This window comes from Macrobrachium nipponense, chromosome 5 (genome assembly GCF_015104395.2).
Source record: "Macrobrachium nipponense isolate FS-2020 chromosome 5, ASM1510439v2, whole genome shotgun sequence".
Lineage (NCBI taxonomy): Eukaryota > Metazoa > Arthropoda > Malacostraca > Decapoda > Palaemonidae > Macrobrachium > Macrobrachium nipponense.
In genome coordinates this window covers 49,132,741-49,154,972 of record NC_061107.1, presented here as the reverse complement: position 1 = coordinate 49,154,972, position 22,232 = coordinate 49,132,741, and the positions used below count along the sequence as shown (strand labels likewise).

General features: G+C 42.9%; 1 protein-coding gene across 1 annotated transcript in view; it reads right to left on the bottom strand.

The window, feature by feature from the left end:
* Positions 1 to 22,232, bottom strand: part of LOC135215288 (uncharacterized) — a 374,690-nt gene that overhangs the window by 191,104 nt on the left and 161,354 nt on the right. The window contains exon 5 of the mRNA XM_064249832.1: positions 10,319 to 10,433. Coding sequence (XP_064105902.1) covers positions 10,319 to 10,433 — 115 coding nt within the window. The remainder of the gene's footprint in view (positions 1 to 10,318; positions 10,434 to 22,232) is intronic.

Genomic DNA, 22,232 nt, shown 5'->3' with positions numbered 1-22,232 from the left:
TGAGCCGTCTTGCACCGCCTTGTCAATACATGACAAAATTGCTAGGAGTACATCCGGTTCTAGCCCTTCAGGGGCATGAGCCTTCTTGGACATCACCCCAAGGGACCAATCTAGGAAGTTAAAGACTTCTAGAATGTGAAAAAGTCCCTTGAGGAGATGATCCAACTCTGAAAGGCCCCAAGTAATCTTAGCCGTGTGAAGGCTATGTCTCCTGGATGCGTCTACCAGACTGGAAAAGTCAGCTTCAGCTGAAGCTGGGAGAGTGAGACCCATATTCTCCCCAGTCTGGTACCAAATCCCTCTCTTGCCGGTCAGTCTAGGGGGAGGCATGCAAAAGACTGTCCTTACTAGCTCTTTCTTAGATAGCATCCAGTTATCCAGCGATTGCAGAGCTCTCTTCATAGAAATCGTCGGTCTCATCTTCAAGAAAGCCGACGATTTCGGAGTCTTCGAGCATGAAAACAGTGAACGAGGCGAAGGAGGAGCGGCAGGGATCAACGCATCTCCGTATTCCTGGAGAAGGAGAGCTGTCAAGACTTTGTAGTTCGACAGTCCTTCCTTACCGTGAGACTCGTCCTCTGATTCCTCTTCCATAATCGGATCAGTAGGAGAGGCCACTTCTCGTTCCGGGTATTCTGGTCCAACATCTTCTCCCACTGGGGACAAACTCCTAATAGGAGAGGGGCTAAGAGAGTGTAAAGAGCTCCTATGCTTGACTGGCTCTTCGTACTTGGCTGGCGCCCCTCGCGCCTGGCTGGCGCCTCGCGCTTGGCTGGCGTCTCGCGCCTGGCTGACTCCTCCTTCGCGCTTGGCTGGCGCCTCGCGCCTGGCAAGATCCTCGCACTTGGCTGGCGTCTCGCGCCTGACTGACTCTTCGCGCTTGGCTGGCGCCTCGCGCCTGACTGGTGCCTCGCGCCTCTCAAAAGTCTCGCGCCTGACTGACGCTTCGTGCCTTGTAGAAGTCTCGCGTCTTCCTGAAGTCCCATCCTTGCGTGACAGATGCTTGTCTGGAGCCTCACGCTTGGATGAATGCTCACGCCTGGTTGTTACTCCGCGCTCGGCTGAAGCTACTGATCTGGCAGACGTATCCCATCTGGGAGAATCCTCTCGTCTGTAATGCGTTTCTCGCCTTGTCTGACTCTCTCTTAGAGGACGCTTCTCGTCTGTAGGACGCCTCGCGCTTGGCTGGCGCTAAGCGCTTGTCTGGCGAATCCAGATCTTCCCATGAGTCTCTATCTGAGATCTCAAAAGACTCACGTCTCACAGGAGCCTCACTCCTGGAGGAAGAAGGAAGACGAGTCTTCTTGACCGGCAGCCTGACGTCTTTCTTACGCGGGGAATTTTCCACCCCCTTTGTCGCAAGGACTCCTACTAGGCAAGCCTGAAAGCTTTTGTTGTAGTAAAACCGCCAAAATGATCCTTTTGGACGCTTCTCCTGCGTCTTCTTGAACGGGAGAGGGAGACCTCGAAGGCGTGTTGCCCCCATCCTGGGACGGCGAAACCCTCTTCGCCTTCTTGATAGAAGGAGGCTCTTCTTCCGAAAAGCGTTCTGGGCTTGAATCCAAACCAGGATCTCTCCAGTGCCTTTTCAGGGGCCTGGACAAGTCCGAATCCTTCCACCCTCGTTTAGGAGAGGGAGAAGCGGACGAAGAGAAGCACTCTCTGAGGACGCTTTTTCGATAGCGGTCCTGAGCAGGCTGTCTATAAACAGCACCTGCTGAAGGGGACGCCTGACCGGGGGGAATTCTCCACAACCTCCGTACGGCTTTCGACTTTCCTTCTCCTCTGGGCTTGGGAGCTTGGAAGAGGTCTAGGCCTGGGAGCGTCGCAGAGACGGTTCAGACCCCCCGCCCCCTCCACAACACTGGGGACACTCACTTCACTAAAATCACTTTCACAATCCTTACCTTTCATGGTAGCCATTTCGGATCTCATCCTGTGAAGCGTAGCCTTCAGATTAGCAATTTCCGATGCCGAATCTGAATGTACGGCCAGTGAGGGTCCTGATACAGAATCATAATTAAGAGAAGAGTTAGAATTATCCAAAGGCTCAATAGGCCTTGTACAACTACCCGCCATCTTAGATGCAGCCCTTCTGACTCTATCCCTTTCTAACTTCTTCAAGTAAGAAGTTAGGTCTTCCATTCCTCAACATTCAACCTTTCACACTCATGACAGTGTTAGAAATAGAACAATCAAAACCCCAAATACATTTGCGACATACAGTGTGAGGATCAACCGAAGCTTTCGGTATCCTCACCTTGCAGCCTACATTCACACACATTCTCACACAAACACTTGAATCAGACATTCTGAAGAAAAATCAAAAAGCAAGTCCAAATCCAGTCCACAGTAGCGAATGCCAAAACAACGATCCAGGTACGTCACCAAAAGTCCACAAAAAGATGATCAATTGCTTAGAAAAGCGAATTCCAGTCAAGAGGTGGCAGCAACGATGTTGATACCACCGGCGACAGAAAATATATGAGTAGAAAACGGGAATGGTTCCTAGTCCTGCCGCCCAGGGCAGGCCGGTAGATCACCTGACCTACCTGTAGCGAGTGGCGCGAAATTTGAATTTCTGTCGGGGACGACGGAGTCTTAGCTATGTATATATCTGACAGGTAGTTGATTGTATGAAAATTAAACTTAAGGACTATAACCTTGTAGGGATTAGCGAACGGAGTTGGGAATACTTACCCCGTCTAAGAGCTGGCTTCACCAGATCGTAGCAAATAGTGCAGGTCTCGTGAAAACCAGACTTGAAGGTCCCCGTGTGGAGTCGCGCATGGAGCATGGGATCTGCAGACTTCATGCCCACAGGGGTCCTGGAGCATGGCATTGCATCCTCCCGGATGCTCACAGTTCAGTGGTGTGATACTGTAAGTGAAAAGATACATGAGCATCCTAAAAGATATCACTTACAGGCTAGAGGCTAAAAGAACTCCGCTGCATGCCGGAGCGCGAAAAAAATTTTGGGCATAACCCCTCCCTTACCGCCTGAAAAGGATAGAACCCCGGAGAGATCCGGTGTGAGTAGGCAACGGAGGGATTTGGCTTAAGGTAGCTTAAATTAAACTTACTATAGTTTAAATTAAATACTAATACTTAAACCTAAAGCCATAGAACGTACCGGAATAAGTCCGGTGTGCGCGCAGTGTTCGTGTCGCGATATCAGCGCGACGGGGTGGTAGTAAAGACCAACTGTACGCCTGCAGTCCGCCCGTCAGGGTGAACTAGCACCTTTCCACGTGGATGCCGGAGCTCCGGTAGATTAAAGAGCACCAGTAAGCTGGGAAAGGGCGAGAGGGGCGAAACAGACTCGAGCTAGCAACGGAGCGACGGAGTAACGGCGGAGGGGGGAAGGCCAGTCCCCCCCCCCCCCCCCCCTTAGTCATCCGAGCGTGCCGTGAAGCCAGAGCGGTCGAGTCCAGTCTGGGTCTGTCCAGCCCCCCCTACTCCCTCCGCCTAGGGAGAGAGGGAGGCAGGCACGGGTATGTGGAGCGAGCGTGGACAGACCAACCCTCCCCCCCGGCCCTATGGAAGAGCGGGAGGAGGGAAAGGTGACTGGACAGGCGCCTGGCTGCCTCCGGGTGATCACGTAGTGACCACGGAGCGGTAACATGTAATACAATGACACAATACAGCCTAGGATAAAGCAACCAACTAATCAGAGAGGATGCTATAGAGAAGCAACCGAACTGAAGAGCGGAAGCAATAGTGGTGGATACCAATAATACATACCTAGGCTACGTGAAATGCCAGACGCCGTAGGCTAACCTAAAACATAAATAATCAAAATCACTTAACGTAAAGAAAGAAAATAAATCAGTAGGAGAAAAAATCCAGGAGTGTACGACTAACTCGAAAGAAAGTCTACCACTCAAAGCTAGCCGGGGCCGATACTAAGAGCTGTGGCTAGGGTCTGGATGGAAGATGCCTACGCCAGGTGAAGAAGACATGCATGCATGACATAAACCCAGTAGGCTGGACCCCTAACATAAAATAGATAACTAATAATAGAGCGTAATGAAATAAGGGAAGGTTCTGGGTATGGAAGACCAAGAACGAAACCCGCCACGAGGCAGAACCATGCTGCCATGCTTCCGACCTAGAGCCCGTATTTATACCTAAAAAACGGCAAATACTGACTCAAGGGCGGAAAAACAAATAGCAATAACGACTGATTACTTAACTTAGCTGCTGCGATGGCTGTACGCTCCATGACTAATAAATCCAAGATAGGGGCACAAAAAACACAGAGCAAAAAGGGCACGTGTATACGCGGTGCGCTAACTGAAAAGGATGGCCACCAGAGGCGCAGCAGTCGGCAGCATGGGATGGAGTAGTAGTAGTTGCTGCCCACTCTGTGGGTCGGCTCCCCTCTAGTGGGGGTTTTGTAGTGGGAGATTTCTATTGGCAAGTGGTTCGTGGTAGTGGTTTCACTCGCCATAGTGTTCATACCGACACCCTCTTGGAGGGTGAGCGAGTCAGTAGTACTGACCTTTTCTTTATTTTATTTATTCTCTGGTATGTGTTAGTACATTTACCTTAGAAATAATGGATTAAAGGATATTTTGCGCAGCGACACGAACTGAGCCCAGAAAATGCCAATGCGTTTTTGGAAAGGGGGCGTGATGGGTTTTTAACTGAACACCAAAGGTGATCAGAATTGTCATGAATCTTCGGTGATCAGAATTGTCATGAATCTTCTCTGTATGATGAAGATAATACTTTAAGGCTCTGACTGGACATAAGGTTCTTTCCTCTTCTCCTGGGCCTAATAAATCTGAAAGATTTTTAATTGTGAAGGACTGAGGACATGGTTAAGAAGGTAACTTCTTTTTTTTATCCTTAACCTACAGTAAAAGCATTACCTTGAGAAAAGCCGACCTTTTTATCCATTGCATGCAGTTCACTTACTCTTTTGGTAGTGGATAACGCAATGAGAAATCAAGTTTTCCTTGTGAGGTCTCTGCAAGATGCAGAATTAAGAGGCTCAAAATGTGATTCTGAGAGCCATTTAAGTACCACATCCAGGTTCCCAGACAAAGTTTTACCCTCCTTCTGCTCATGAGATCTGAAAGGTCTTTGTTGGCAGAGAGATCCATACCCCTATGCTTGAATTCAGAATAGCCTTGTATCCTTTAATAGCAGATGTAGACAAGCCCCTTGAGAATTTCAAATAAAGCAAAAAATCTGATATTTCTGCTACAGATGTTTTAGTAGAAGAGGTGTGATTTCTCCTACACCAGGAACAAAAGACTGCCCACTTTGCTTGATATACATTACTAGATGATTACCTTCTGCAATGTGCAATAGCTTTCGCAGCTGGGCTTGAAAAGCCTTTCGCTTAAAGGAGTCTTCTGACATTCTGACTGCGGTCAGAGAGACAGTGGAAAGTCCTCGGTGAAACCATATGAAATGGGGTTGTCTGAGCAGAATGGTCTTTTGCGGTAATAGTCTTGGAAAGTCCATGAGTAATTCAAAGAGATCCAGAAACCACTCCCGAGCCGGCCAGTCAGGAGCAATTAACATCATCATGAGGTTTTCATGAACTTGTAGATGACCTCTCTCCCCATCATGAATGGAGGAGGGGCATACAGGTCCTTGTCTGACCAGTTTATCAACATCGCATCTGTTGCCCCCTGTGAGAGGATCCAGGGCTGCTGAGCAGTAAAGGGGGGGAGGCAATGATTCTTGGCTGTGGCAAAGAGGTCTGGTACCAGTTTGTCCCACAACTTCCAAAGGTCGAGACACACTAGAGGATCTAGCATCCACTCTGTGGGAAGAAATTGCTTTCGGTGCCTCAGTTCGTCCGCAAAAACATTGAATTTGCCTTGAATAAACCTTGCTGAAGTCATTGTATGATTCTGATGCACCCATAGGTGCAGGTCTCTTGCTGCCTCACCCAGAGTGAAGGAGTGGGTACCCCCTTGTTTTCTTATATAGGACAGAGTGGTTGTGTTGTCTGAGTGGACTGCTATTACTTTGTTGCTGATCTCTGTAGAGAAGACTTTCAATCCCTTTTGGATGGCTATTAATTCCTTCACATTTATATGCCAGCTCTTTTCTTCCACAGTCCAAACTCCTGAGACTTCCTTGTCTCCCAGGAGGGCTTCCCTAACTTAGGTCCGAGGTGTCTGAATAAAACACTAAGTCGGAGCTCAGAGGAAAGAGAGATTTCCCTTCCAAAAAAAGTCTTGCTCTTGAATTCCACCATACAAGGTCCTTTAGCTCTGCTGTTACTGGGAACACAAATGAATCTGGGTCTTCTGATTCCAGTTGATTCTGAGGAAAAACTGCAGGTTACTCACATGCAACTGATCCAGAGTTACAAATTGTTCGACAGATGAGAGAGTCCCCAGAAGGCTCATCTAATCCCCTGCCAAACAAGACTGAAGGGAGAGAAACTTCTCTATTTTCTGAAGGCAGACATCGATCCTTTTGGGGAAGGGAAAAGGCCAAAAAGCTAGAGAGTTTATCCTCATCCCCAAATATACTATCCCTTGAGACAGGACTAAATGAGAGTTCCCTAAATTTATTAGAGGACCCAGTTCTTGGGCTCATGCCCAGGTTTTCTGCAGGTCCTCTGTACATTTCAACTTTGTCTGAGGACACAAGCCAGTTGTTGAAGTAGAGAGATCTTCACACCTACTAGGTGTAGCCACTTTGCCACACGGGCTAGGACATGGAAATACCAGGGAGATGTGGAAAGGCCAAATCACAGAGCTCTGAACTGGTAAATTCTGTTCTGGAAGATGAATCTCAGGAACTTTCTCCATTCTGGGTGAATAGGGATATGAAATTATGCGTCCTACATATCAATCGAGATCATCCACTCTCCTTGAAGAATTGAGGACAATACCGCCTGATTCATTACCATTTTGAACTTAGTCTTCAACATGAATAAGTTCAAGGAGTTCAAGTACAGAACTGGTCTCCAGCCCCCAGAGGCCTTGGGGACCACAAAGATGGTTGTAAAAACCTTTTGAGCAGGGAATTCTCTACTACTTCTATAGCCCTCTTTGCTAACAGGGATGTCACTTTTTGGGCAAGAGCTAAGAATTTCTCTGAGGTGGCAGAGTAAGCTGTCAAAATTAGTAAGAGCTGGCTAAGGGGGGATTTGAATGAAAGGAATGGCGTACCCTTCTTTAAGAACCTTCATGACTCATAGTTCTGCCCCTCTCACTTCTCAACTCTGCCACTAGTACAAAGGACTTGCTTCTCATGTCTTGAACGATTTAGAAAATAACTTCCTGATTGCTTGGGGAGTAAAGCGGACATTCCATCGAGCTCTGGGGAAACTTCTTGACCTAACTCTGCCACAAAAGGGCCGATACTGAGCGGAAGATGAAGAAGCAGGAACATGACTAGCACTTATCTACCTAGGGCACTTCACAGACTGCGCCAAAAGAGCTTGAGTAGATTTTTCTGAAGATCCAAAGAAATCTGCAGGACTGTGGTCTGAGGACACAGGTGCTTACTATCAAGTGTCGAGAACAGAAGAGCAAACCTCTGAGAGTGGGTCACTCCTGTAGTAGTAAAGGAGCATCAGTGCTCCCTCTTCTTGAGGATACCTAAGGTGAATAAGGGATGCTAATTCAAGACACCCATTCATAACACTCTTACCAAGGCAGGAAAAAACATCAAGCAAGTCATATACTGAGTCCTCCAAGATGGCAGCACACACTTTTATCTTGTGAGCTAATGCTCCTACACACCAGTCCATAAAGCTCAAAACTTCCAAAACTAAAAATATTTTCAGAAAGTGGCCCAATTCTGAAATAAAACACATAATTTTGGCTGAGTTGAAGGCTGATCTCCTGGAGGAGTCAATAAGACAAGAGAAGTCTCCCTGGGAGGAGGCAGAAACGCTTAGGGGAAGCTCTGTCTCATATGAACGATGCCTCCTAGTAGACAGCTTAGGAGGGAAACAGAGGCTGACTTTCCCTTGCTCTCTCTTCTCCAAGAGCCACAAGTTAATTTCTTTCAAAGCCTTCTTAGCTGATATGGAAAAAACCACTTTGGAAGCTTAGAGGCAGCCTCTACCTGGTTATCCCTGGGGTAAATAGAAGTCGCAGAAGCTGAGGCTGCTGGTGAAAAGAAAACTAGAGAAACTTGCTGAAAAATATTGGAGCAAAGACATATGCTGTAGGAGTATCCATATCTACTTCCTCTTCTACTTCTTTTTCTTCTTCTTCCAAAGAGACAGGAGACAAGCTGGAAGGGAGTTGAGCAGGAGTTGGAGGTTTCTGAAACAGACTCACAGTACTATCCAGTTTCCTTTGGATATCCACTACTGAAAGATCAACAGAAGTAGTTTGCATTCCTGAAGGATGTGAAGGTGCTGCAGGAGTTGCAAGTCCTGGCAACTGAGGAGCAAATGAAAAACTCACTGAAGGATGCTGATGCCCAAAAATGAGCTGAGGCACTGATGAGAGTTGTGAAGCCAATGAGCGCTGTAGAGCCAATGGTGCTCATGAAAAGGCTGAACTGATGAGGGAACATGTGCCGCTGGGCGCTCTGAAGTCTTTGGGAGACTAGAAAGCAACAAAAGCACAGGCGCTGACGGACGCTCAGGTGCATGGTGCTTCTTAGGCCTAGAACTTTCAGTAGGCAATGGATACACTGACATTCATATAGGAGCCCCTTCCAAGGCAGATACACACACATTACTCTGGGCCTCTACGGACTCATAGACTGAAGATATGGCTGACGAGCGAGGAGCAGGAGGGGTGCCCGGTGCCAATGGACTCACAGATACTGACCTCTGTGTAGGAACAAACTGGCACAACACTAGGCCATTCAAAAGATTTTCTAGAGAGGGAAGAACAACTGGATGAAGGAGGCTTTTCTGGAGTACACTGTCCTTTCCCAATAGGAACTTCCTTGAAAAAACACTTGGGACTGTCCCAGAAACTACACGATGGGCATTATTCAGTAGGGAGATCACACGCCTTCTTGGAGGGCACAGGAGAAAGTGAATCCTTCCTTACTCGCCTTTTCAACAGACAAGATTCGTCTGCAAAGCGCCATTGGCGCCTGGGCGGCAATTCCTCTGAGCAAGACACTTGAGGAAAAACAAGACTCTTCCTTAAAGATGCCTTTCCAGTGGTGCTGTTGATACCTGGGATACTACAACAGGATTGACTGAGGGGGCAACTATGCGTGGGCAGACCCCACCGACCTCCCTTGGGCTACCAGTATGACTCCTCCCAGGAGTAGGGAAATATGACAGGGACCTTTGCCTATGAGTACCAGTGGGATGAGCAGCCACCTCCTCCACTGCACTAACACCTGCAAAAACACTTTCATTAATTTTACCTACCTTGTCTATGAGAACTTTGACATTAGCTCCCCATTGTTCCATGGCCTGTAGCATCATAGAAAACTTCTGGCCTACTCATGATTTGTGGCTGGCAACAGAATTGAATTCTTGTGCAAGGGAGCCTGGGTTAGGATCGGGTTGTAAAGCTTGAGACAAGGGAACGGGTGTGACAGAAGGAGAATGAGAAAAAGAGACATGAACGTCAGCCTGACTAGCTAAGGACTGCCTACCACTAGCTCTGACAGCCGCTTTCCTTTTTGTTTTTTTTATCTTTATCAAGCTTTTTTTTCTATGTCTTTAAAAGCCCTCCAGACCTTATCCCCCCAATTCTCACATTCGTTACAAGATAATTGCAGCGAAAACTTGCAGCGAACAATTCTAACCCATTTTATTGCAGTCTTTGCTGCAATGTCTTGTTTTGTGTAGTAGAATCAATCATGCCGGCTTCTAACAAAAACAAAGCCTGCCCTAGGTTTAGACAAAAGCAAGAGAAAATTGAAATACTTTTTCCTATACAGTTAATCAATGCCAAAGCAGCTACCAAAGGTAAGAGTACTTCACCAAATGCCAAGAGACATCAATTGAGAAGATTCTACCACATTCAAATTCCCCAGCTGCTATAAAAATAATGTTACGGTTATCAGTGGCAGAAAACAAGTGTCTTTTTTACTGAATTGGTTCCACGCTTCCCTGCTGGTGGTGGGGTATTTGCCTAACCAAAACAAAATTGTGCTACCACGAATTTCGAATTCTAATTGCTACAGATGTACAACTATAGCTATGTAACCACTTGGTAAGTTGCATACATAAAATTATCTCTATGCAAAATAATGCACTATAATTTAGCCTTTTGAGGTTATTTATACTTTTTTAAGGTGCTTAATAGCCTGCAATCTTTATGAAACATCGCATTCCATTAAAATACAATAAGGAGATGGAATTCTTAACAAATGGCCATTCATGATGACCCTATTTCTTGAAACTTACCAAACAAGTCATTGAGTTCACTGAAATATTGACATGTCCTATTTCCTCCATGAATCTCATTGCAGTTGACAACATTTCGGTATTTCTTACATAATTCACGCCATCGCATACGGATCTGGAAGGAAATTGTAAATTATAAAGGTGTTTAAGAAGAGGCAAAAACTTCAGTAGTAAATTTATTAACTAAACATATCTCTCAATAAGAAACCAAATATGAAATGCCTATAAATGTTGAAATGAATATTACAACACAATATGTTCTAAAACACCTAATGTTTTATCATAGGTTGAAAAGTGATTAAAGAAATTCATGAATCATCTGGTGGTGTATATGCCTGTAAATAAACACTAATGGATATGCACTAAAAATAGCCTTAAAACTTCAGAGAAATGCTTATTTTTAAAATGTACATCACAGTTTCAAATTAAAACCATGCAAATTGAATACTGCACTACCTCACTAACAATGGTATTTAAAAAATCTTGTACATATTCTGCTCTCACTTAACTTTTATTTTATACAGGAACAGATAAGATTTGACTTAAATTAGCCTTTGTGTTCAAGTACAAAATTTTGTTTATTTTGGTGCATCTGTAAGCCCAGATCATGCTGGGCCATCCACCTGTGAAACTATAAGCCCAGATGACCTGCTGTAGCACAGCTCCTTTATCCAAAATCCTTGGGGCCAGGTGTGTTTCAGTTTTTGGAATCTTTTGGATTTTGGAACTGCAAGGTCACAAGCATCAATACTACAGCATAAATATTTTTTTTCCTTTTTCATGTTTTTCATTATAGTTTACTATTATTTATATTATTATATGTACTGTTAACCCTTAAACGCCGACTGGACGTATTTTACGTCGACATACAAAAGTTTTTAAAATTCGCGGAAAAATACTTTTAGGCCTACCAGCCGAAAACTCTTGAATCATGCGCCTTGGGGGATGCTGGGAGTTCACGGATCGAGGTGTTGTTTTGTTTACAATCGTTACGCAGGCGCGCAAGCGCGAATTTCTTTCTTGCCGCACTAAAAAGTATCTGTGACACATCTCGGAAATTATTTCGTCACTTTGACATAATTTTTTTTACCATTTTAAATTAGCCGTTACATGGAGTATTATATATGAAAATGTGCGCATTTTTATGTAGAATACAACAAAAAAATACTCATGATTGTAGCTTTTATCAGTTTTGAGATATTTTCATATAAATAACGATAAGTGCCAAAATTTCAACCTTCGGTCAACTTTGACTCAACCGAAATGGTCGAAAAACGCAATTGTAAGCTAAAACTCTTATATTTAAGTAATATTCAATCATTTAATTTAATTTTGCAACTAATTGGAAGTCTCTAGCACAATATTTCGATTTATGGTGAATTTATGAAAAAACTTTTTCCTTACGTCCGCGCGGTAACTCTTCCGAAAATAATCATACATGCGATTGTGGTAATGTTTGCACCATTTAAATTAGCCGTTCCATAAAGTTTTATATATGTAAATGTGCGCAATTTCATGCAAAATACAACTAAAAACAACCCATGGTTGTAGCTTTAATCAATTTTGAAATATTTTCATATAAAAAATGATAAGTGACAAATTTTCAACCTTCGGTCAATTTTGACTCTACCGAAATGGTCGAAAAACGCAATTGTAAGCTAAAACGCTTATATTCTAGTAATATTCAAGCATTTACCTTCATTTTGCAACAAATTGGAAGTCTCTAGCACAATATTTCGATTTATGGTGAATTTATGAAAAAAATAACATTTTCTTTACGTCCGCGCAGTAAACTCTTCAGAAAAAAATTCATACGTGCGATTGTGGTAATGTTTGCACCATTTTAAATTAGCCGTTACATAATGTTTTATATATGAAAATGTGCGCAATTTCATGTATAATACAACAACAAATAGTTGAAGGTTATAGCTTTTCTCATTTTCGAAATATTTGCATATAAATCACGATAAATAGAAAAAAACCATGTTCAGTCAAATTTGACTCTACCGAAATGGTCGAAAAACGCAATTGTAAGATAAAAACTCTACAGTCTAGTAATATTCAGTCATTTATCTTCATTGTGAAACAAATTCGAAGTCTCTAGCACAATATTTAAATTTATGTTGAATTTTAAAAAAAAAAATTTCCTTCCCTCCGCGCTGCGGATTCTCCGCCACAAATCTCCGAAATGCATACGTCCCATTCTCGGAATATTTGCTCCGTTTCATATTAGGCATTTCATAGAGTTTTATATATGAAAATGTGCGCAATTTCATGTAGAATAAAACGAAAAATATTTGAAAGTTGTAGCTTTTCTTATTTCCGAAATAATTGCATATCAAAAAAAACCTATATATAAAAAAAATTCGACATTCGGTCACTTTAACTCATCAGATATGGTCGAAAACTGCATTTGTAAGCTAATATTCTTACAGTATAGCAATATTCCAATCATTTGTCTTCATTTTGAAAGAAATTGGAAGTCTCTAGGACAATATTTAGAATTATGGTGAATTTTTTAAAAATAGTTTTTACATCCGCGCGTTACGAATTCATGCATTATTTGTGATAATATTTTCTCTGTGTTGCTTTTATCATTTTACAATTTGTTATATACCAAAATGATCGCAATTTAGTGTACATTACAACGAAAAAAAGTAACTTGTTATCTTTAACCGTTTTGCGCGTAGCGCGATTTGAATACAATTATATATGAAATTTCGTTTTTGCGCTATCATATACTATCGCATTATTTATATGATAATGATAATTTTTTTCATTTCTGATGGTTGCATACTAAACTTCAGGCAATGGCAAAAAAAAGGAGCCAAAAATGAACTCTTAATCTTCAAAACTAAGCGCGCTATGATTTTTTTGAAAAAACAATTTTTTATTTTTTCCCGCTTGCCCGCTCTCACCGCTGAAACGTCTCCATCACACGGAGACATTTTTTTTTTTACCGCTTCGGCGTTTAAGGGTTAAATGAATGTGAGATAATTAGATCATCAATAATGAAATGGTGGGACAATTTAGACCTAATGTTCACTAATGCATCTTACTTTCAACAAAAACATTCTGTAAAATACAAAAATATACATAATCAAAATAAGAGGGTTGTTCTCTATTGTCATTAATGTTGTCACCAGTTCGCAGTGGTACGCTTCAGGATGATCCGAGAACAAAATTCGCAAGTGATGAGGCATCACTGCAACAGACTGTGGGGGATTTTTCATACCACTATACTAATAAAGTTAAAATTATTGTTAAATTCTCATTTTCATGAAGAAATAATTATATTGAGCAAATTATTGAGTAATTTTTACAATCAGCATTCAAATAATCATTATCATGGCAACATTCAAACTTACTGCCGTACACACAATTTGATCGAAATATGTCAATAAATAGAAAAGAATTAGAAGGCTGTCACTGACTACCATGGCAATTAACCCTTAAACGCCTATTGGACATATTTTACACCGGCGAAAATTGTCTGTCGGGTGCTTAATTGACGTAAAATACGTCGGCCCTAAAAAGATTTTTTAAATATTCGCGGAAAAATGGTTATAGGCCTACAGTGGTCCCCCCATATTTGCGGGGGATGTGTACCAGACCCCCCCCGCGAATAGTTAAAATCCGCGAATGTTTGGAACCCCCCTCTAAAAATGCTCATAAACTCCTATCCTAAACATGCAAATACCAAAGTATCCCTTAAAGACCATCCTTCATCAAATATACATAAAATATCCTATTATGGTTCATATTAATCTTTGAAATATTATTAACCCTTAAACGCCGAAGCGGTAAATAAAAAAATGACTCCCGTGTGCCGGAGGGGTTAGTTTTCAAGATTAAGAGTTCATTTTTGGCTCCTTTTTTTGTCATTGCTTGAAGTTTAGTATGCAACCATCAGAAATGAAAAAAATTATCATTATCATATATAAATAATGCGATATATGATAGCGCAAAAACGAAATTTCATATATAATTGTATTCAAATCGCGCTGTGCGCCAAACAGTTAGAGGTAACAAGTTACTTTTTTTTCGTTGTAATGTGCACTAAATTGCGATCATTTTGATATATAACACATTGTAAAACGATAAAAGCAACACAGAGAAATATTATCACAAAATGATGCATGAAATCGTTCTTTTAGCGCGCGGATGTAAAAAAATAAATAAATTTTTAAAAAATTCACCATAAATCGAAAATATGTTATAGAGACTTGCAATTTGTTTCAAAATGAAGGAAAAATGATTGAATATTACGATACTGTAAGAGTTTTAGCTTACAAATGCAGTTTTCGACCATTTCGAACGAGTTAAAGTTGACCGAATGTCGAATTTTTTTTTTAAATTTTTTTATATGCAAATATAAAAAAAATGAGAAATGCTACAACCTTCCAATAATTTTTGTTATATTGTGCATGTTTTTGCGCACATTTTCATATATAAAACTCTAAAAAAAGCGTAATATGAAAAGGCTCAAATATTAGGAGAATGTGACCTATGCGTTTCAGAGATTTTCCGGCAGAGAATCGGCGCGCGGACGGAATAAAAATATTTTTTTTCAAATATTCACCATAAATCGAGATATTGTTCTAGAGACTTGCAATATGTTTTAAATTGAAGATAAATGATTGAATATTACTAGACTGTAAGATTTTTATGTTACAAATGCGTTTTTTTTACCATTCGGTCGAGTCAAAGTTGACGATCGTAGTTTTTTTCGTACTAATCGTACTTTATATGCAAATATTTCAAAAATGCTAAATGCTACAACCTTCCAATATTTTTTGTTATATTGTGCATGTTTTTGCGCACATTTCCATATATAAACCTCTAAAAAAACATAATATGAAAAGGCTCAAATATTAGGAGCAATGTGACTGACGCGTTTCCGAGATTTTCGGCCGAGAATCGGCGCGCAGAGGGAATAAAAATATTTTTTTCAAATAATCACCATAAATCGAGATATTGTTCTAGAGACTTGCAATATGTTTTAAATTGAAGATAAATGATTGAATATTACTAGACTGTAAGATTTTTATGTTATAAATGCGTTTTTTGACCTTTTCGGTTGAGTCAAAGTTGACCGATCGTAGTTTTTTTCGTACTTATCGTACTTTATATGCAAATATTTCAAAAATGAGAAATGCTACAACCTTCCAATATTTTTTTGTTATATTGTGCATGTTTTTGCGCACATTTCCATATATAAAACTATAAAATAAGCGTAATATGAAAAGGCACAAATATTAGGAGAATGTACCTACGTTTCCGAGATTTTCGGCCGAGAATCGTCGCGCGGAGGGGAAAAAAATATTTTTTTCAAAAATTCACCATAAATCGAGATATTGTTCTAGAGACTTGCAATATGTTTTAAAATTAAGATAAATGATTGAATATTACTAGACTGTAAGATTTTTATGTTATAAAAGCGTTTTTGACCTTTCGGTTGAGTCAAAGTTGACCGATCGTAGTTCGTACTTATCGTACTTTATATGCAAATATTTCAAAAATAATAAATGCTACAACCTTCCAAAATTTTTTGTTATATTGTGCATGGTTTTGCGCACATTTCCAAATATAAACCTTTCAAAAAAGCGTAATATGAAAAGGCTCAAATATTAGGAGAATGTGACCGACGCGTTTCCGAGATTTTCGGCCGAGAATCGGCGCGCGGAGGGGAAAAAAATATTTTTTTCAAAAATTCACCATAAATCGAGATATTGTTCTAGAGACTTGCAATTTGTTTTAAAATGAAGATAAATGATTGAATATTACTAGACTGTAAGATTTTTATGTTATAAATGCGTTTTTTGACCTTTTTCGGTTGAGTCAAAGTTGTACCGATCGTCGTTTTTTTTTTCGTACTTATCGTACTTTATATGCAAATATTTCAAAAATGAGAAATGCTACAACCTTCCAATATTTTTTGTTATATTGTGCATGTTTTTGCGCACATTTCCATATATAAAACTATAAAATAAGTGTAATATGAAAAGGCACAAATATTAGGAGAATGTGACCTACGCGTTTCAGAGATTTTCGGCCGAGAATCGGCGCGCGGAGGGGAAAAAAATATTTTTTTCAAAAATTCACCATAAATCGAGATACTGTTCTAGAGACTTGCAATTGTTTTTAAAATGAAGATAAATGATTGAAATATACTAGACTGTAAGATGTTTATGTTATAAGTGCGTTTTTTTACCTTTTTCGGTTGAGTCAAAGTTGACCGATCGTAGTTTTTTTCGTACTTATCGTACTTTATATGCAAATATTTCAAAAATGAGAAATGCTACAACCTTCCAATATTTTTTGTTATATTGTGCATGTTTTTGCGCACATTTCCATATATAAAAATGATATTGTCATGATACAATAAAGTTTTATACATACTTACCTGGCAGATATATACTTAGCTATAGACTCCGTCGTCCCCGACAGAAATTTGAATTTCGCGGCACACACTACAGGTAGGTCAGGTGATCTACCGCCACTGCCGCTGGGTGGCAGAACTAGGAACCATCCCATTTTCTAAAACAGATTTGCTCTTCCACCTGTCTCCTGAGGGGAGGCTGGGTGGGCCATTTAATAGTATATAATCTGCCAGGTAAGTATGTATAAAACTTTATTGTATCATGACAATATCATTTTTATAACATTTCAAACTTCCCTGGCAGATATATCTTAGCTGATTGGCACCTTTGGCGGAGGGTAAGAGACAGCTAATACTGAATAGACAGGGAACAACATACGTTGTAGGTAACAAAAATATAAGAAACCTTGGTTCCTACCTGTGTCGGCGAAAGACTTCATGGCTACTGCCTAGGAGCTTACATCGCCTCAAGAGCCTCAGCGAGGTAGTGACCTCATGCTAAGAATTCTTGATGGTCTGTTGATGGGGTCTTATCACTTACTCGACAGAACCAAAGGATCTTTGTCAATGGGGTCCTATCCACTTACATGACAAAACACCTTGCCATATGGCATCATCAAGGAGCATAACACCGATCCCGATCACCTGATCCTAATACCGGGGTTAGTACTACGATTGAAAGGAGTTATCCCCCCAACATCCTTTCAAACGACCATAAAAAAACTCAAAACCAAACAATCTTTTAGTTAAAAACAATATTATTTAAGGATCAGTACCAGCTCCCTGTCCCAGCACGGTATCCGCTGATAAGGTCCAAGAGAAAAACACTTTTCATAAGTCACTCTGACGTCTTTTAAGTAGTGGGAGGCAAATACCGAGTTGCATCATCCAATAGTGCTGCTAATATGTCTTTCATTGACATATTTCTATTAAAGGCTAGGGAAGTTGCAATTGCACGGACTTCGTGTGCTCTAACCCTAAGCAGCTTAAATGTTTCCTCTTGGCATTTCATGTGAGCCTCCGTTATCACATTTCTTACGAAGAATGCTAATGCGTTCTTCGACATTTGCCTCTTCGGGTTCCTTACCGCGCACCATAGGCTCTGATTACAACCTTGAAGTTGACTCTTTCTCTTCAGATAAAACTTCAGTGCTCTGACCGGACAGAGAGACCTTTCTGTTTCTCTACCCACAAGGGGAGAGAGGTCCCTTGATTTCAAAACTTCTGGGCCAAGGCTTAGAAGGATTCTCATTCTTGGCCAAAAACAAAGGTTGGAAAGAGACAACAGCAGAATCTCCTCTAAAAACCTACCCGAGAGTCTAATGCATGTATTTCACTGACCCTCTTGGCCGTCGCGAGGGTCAAGAGAAAATGCACTTCCTCGAGAGGTCTCTAAAGGATGCCTTATCAGGTGGTTCGAAAGTATCCGAAGAGAGAAACTGGAGGACCCCATCTAGGTTCCAACTTGTAGGATAAAAGATTTAGACTTTGTAGTACCAAAGGATCTTATCAAATCATGGAGATCCTTATTGTCTTCTATGTTAAGGCCCCTGTTTCTAAATACAGCCGAGAGCATACTTCTATAACCTTTTATGGTAGAAACAGCTAAACGTGATTCCTCTCTAAGGAAGATAAGGAAATCAGCAATTTCGGTCACAGAGGTATCGGAAGAGGACAGCTTCATTCGACCTACACCATCTACGGAAGACTTCCCACTTCGATTGATAGACCTGCAGAGTAGAGGACCTGCGGGCTCTGGCAATTGCGCTTGCAGCTTTTAGCGAAAAGCCTCTCGCTCTGACAAGTCTTTCGATAGTCGAAAGGCAGTCAGGGAGAGAGCATGGATGTTTCCGTGATATCTCTCGAAGTGGGGTTGTTTGAGCAGATCTGTCCTCATGGGAAGAGATCTGGGGAAAGTCCACCGTCCATTCCAGTACCTCTGTGAACCAATCTCGAGCGGGCCAATATGGGGCGATTAGAGTCAGTTTCGTCGCCTCCGAGGAACGGAACTTTCTTAACACTTCCCCCAGGATCTTGAACGGGGGAAAAGCGTAGGCATCTATGCCCGACCAGTCCATGAGAAAAGCATCTATCGCTATTGCTCTTGGATCTTCTACAATGGAGCAAAAGTTTTCTATCCTTCTGGAGAGAAACGTGGCGAACAGGTCTATCTGAGGCTTCCCCCAGAGAGACCAGAGCTTTCGGCAGACTTCGGAGTGTAGGGTCCACTCTGTTGGAAGGACCTGGTTCTTCCTGCTGAGTCTGTCTGCTCTGACATTTTTTGTCCCTTGTACAAACCTCGTCAGCAATACAGTGCCTCGTTCCTCTGCCCATATCAAGAGGTCTCTCGCTATCTTGTATAGTGTAAGCGAGTGAGTCCCCCCTGTTTTCGGATGTAAGCCAGAGCCGTGGTATTGTCCGAATTTACCTGGACTACCACGCCTCTGACCTCCGACTCGAAGTACTTCAAGGCTAGATGAACTGCCATAAGTTCTTTTACATTTATATGCCAGGACAACCTGTTCTCCTGTCCGGTTCCTGACACTTCCTTCTTTCCTAGAGTTGCTCCCCATCCCGTTTCCGAGGCGTCGGAAAACAACACTAGGAGAGGGTTCCGAATCGCAAGGGATATGCCTTCGTTCTTCTGAAGCGGGGTTAACCACCACCTCAGGTCTAATTTTATTTCTTGAAGAATGGGAAACTGATCCGAAAGATCCCTTTCTTTCTGTCCCACATTCTTTGCAGGTAAAATTGCAGAGGTCTCAGATTGAGCCTCCCTAGGGAAACGAACTGCTCCAGCGACGAAAGGGTGCCCAGAAGACTTAACCATTCCCTCGCTGAGCTTCGTTCTTTCCCTAAGAAGTTTGATATTTTCTCCAAGCCTCGAGCAATTCTGTCTTGTGATAGAAATGCTCGAAAACCCCCGAGAATCCATCTGAATCCCCAGATAGACAATGTCTTGGCTGGGGACCATCTGAGACTTCTCGAGGTTCACGCGCACCCGAGTGAGCGAACCGAGATTCAACGTCGTTTCTACGTCCTCCAAACATTGTTCTTTTGACTTGGCCCTTATTAGCCAGTCATCCAGATAGAGGGATATGTTCACCCCCTCCAGATGAAGCCACCGTGCTACGTTCCTCATCAGGTTGTGTGAACACTTGAGGAGCCGTAGACAGGCCGAAGCACATGGCCCTGAATTGAAAGACCCTTCCCTGCATCATGAATCGTAGATATTTCCTCGATGACGGATGAAGAGGGACGTGAAAATATGCGTCTTGTAGATCCAAGGAGGCCATCCAATCTCCTGGACGCAGAGCTGCTAGCACCGATTTGGATGTTTCCATAGAGAACTTCTGTTCTCTACGAATCGGTTCAGTGCGCTCACATCCAGGACAGGTCTCCACCCTCCCGAGGCTCGGAACTAGGAACAGTCGATTGTAAAAGCCCTGAGGTAGTTTGGATCCGGTACTAATCTATGGCCTCCTTGTCCAACATTTGTTCTACTAATTGCAGAAGGATCTTCCTCTTGACAGGGTCCGCGTACTTCGCCGACAGTTCTCTCGGAATAGACGTCAAGGGAGGTCTGTCCCTGAAGGGGATGAGATATCCTCTCCTCACAATTGAGAGGGACCAGTTGTCCGCCCCTCTCGACGTCCATTCTTCTGCAAAATTCAGTAGTCTGGCGCCTACTGGTGTTTGGAGGACTTGAGGTTCATTTGCTTTTCTGGTAGGTCTAAAGGCAGAAGCCCTACCTCTTCTTTCTGCTCTCTCTTCTTAAAGGAGGATCTCGAAGATGAACTCCCTCGAAAGGGCGGCTTCGGGACCCGTGTCTCCCCCTTCGTGGCAGGAACAGCTGTCCTCGGCCTTTTGGTTGATTGAACCAGAAAGGTCCTGTAGTCGCCTTTCTCGGTGCCAAGTGAGTGAGAAATATCTTTCACTAACTGAGAAGGGGAAAACAAAAGCTGGTTAGACAGAGGAGCGTACAGAAGGGACGACCTCTGTGCCGGAGGAGACAGCTTTCGTAAGAAAAGAACTGAATACAGTTCTCTTCTTAAGTATTCCCGCTCCGAAAAGGGAGGCCACTTCTCCCGATCCGTCTTGCACTGCTTTATCCATACAAGTCAAAATACTATTAAGGATATCGGGGCTCAGTTGTTCATTGTCTTGTGTCCTCGGCCATCATCCCAAGGGACCAGTCCAGAAAGTTGAAACTTCCAAGACATGGAACAATCCCTTGAGGAGATGGTCCATTTCAGACATTCCCCAAGTGTGTCTTGGCTGAAGAAAGAAGAGCGTCTCCTTGACGTGCCACCAGCGTTGAGAAATCTGCCTCTGCACGCCTGCTGGGAGGGCGAGTCCCATTGCTTCGCCTGTCTCATACCAGATACCCCTTCCTCCCAGAAAAGTCTGGAGGGAGGGCAGGTAAAAGACAGTCTTTCCCGCTCCTTCTTGGAGTTAAGCCAATTTCCAAAAGACTGCAAAGGCCTTCTTCATGGAAAATTGTCGGCCGCATCTTCAAGAAGGAGGACGACTTTGCGGTTTTCGCGCTCGTGAACAGCGACCGAAGAAGGAAGGAGGAGCGGCAGGACTCAATGAATCTCCAAATTCTTGGAGTAAAAGCGCAGCCAACGCTTTGTAGTCTGATAGTTCCCGCCAGCTTTTTGATCTTCGGTGTCAGAGACATCTTCTAATGCAAGTGCCACCAGAGAATCATTATTAGCCGAGGGAGAACGTCTCTTCTCGCAAGGTGAAGGACTCTTCGCAGGATCAACTGCCTCCCGACAAGGTCGACGGCCGCCTGTGCGACATCTTGTGTCCTGTCGGGAGAATGCCGATCCTGAGAAAAAAACCCGATCATCATCTAAGCCCTCCTGACAAGAATGACGGCCGCCTGTGCGACATTTTGCATTCTTCTCAGGAGACAGCTGTGCTTGCGGCAGATTTTCACCAGAAACGGACATATCGTGAACAGGACGACGGCCGCCTGTGCGACGTCTTTCGTCTCTGTCCAGAGAAATCCGTTCCTGGTCCAAATCATAAAGAGACGCTTCCTGGTTGATTTCTCCGTACTGTTTCTTTTGAAGAAAATCTTTCAATGCGCTTGGACGTATCTGTCGCGTCCGGACTGTGTCGTCTGTCCGAGCTGTCCACATAGGAACTTGGCGCTTGGCTGGTGTCATTCCAGTACGACACTTCTGCCTGTCCGTCTTGTCCGCTTCTGGTCTGGCACCTGGCACCCGGACGGAGTTGCCTGCGCACGACGTTTTTTTTCCTATCCAGGCTGTCCGCCTTGCCACGGCTGTCCGCGGTAGGCATGCATCGCTTGAATATAGTTGTCCGCATAGGACATATCTGCCTGTCCGGGCTGTCCGCTTCTGGCGAATGGTGTCAGGTTGGCGCCGTCCGCGTAGGACACTTTTTCCCGTCCGAGTAGTCCAATTCTGGCGCCGAGCGCCTGGGTGATTCTGTCCGACTCGGGACACTCTTCGTCATTTGTCCGTATGTTGCGTCTCAATTCTATGAGTTTTCATC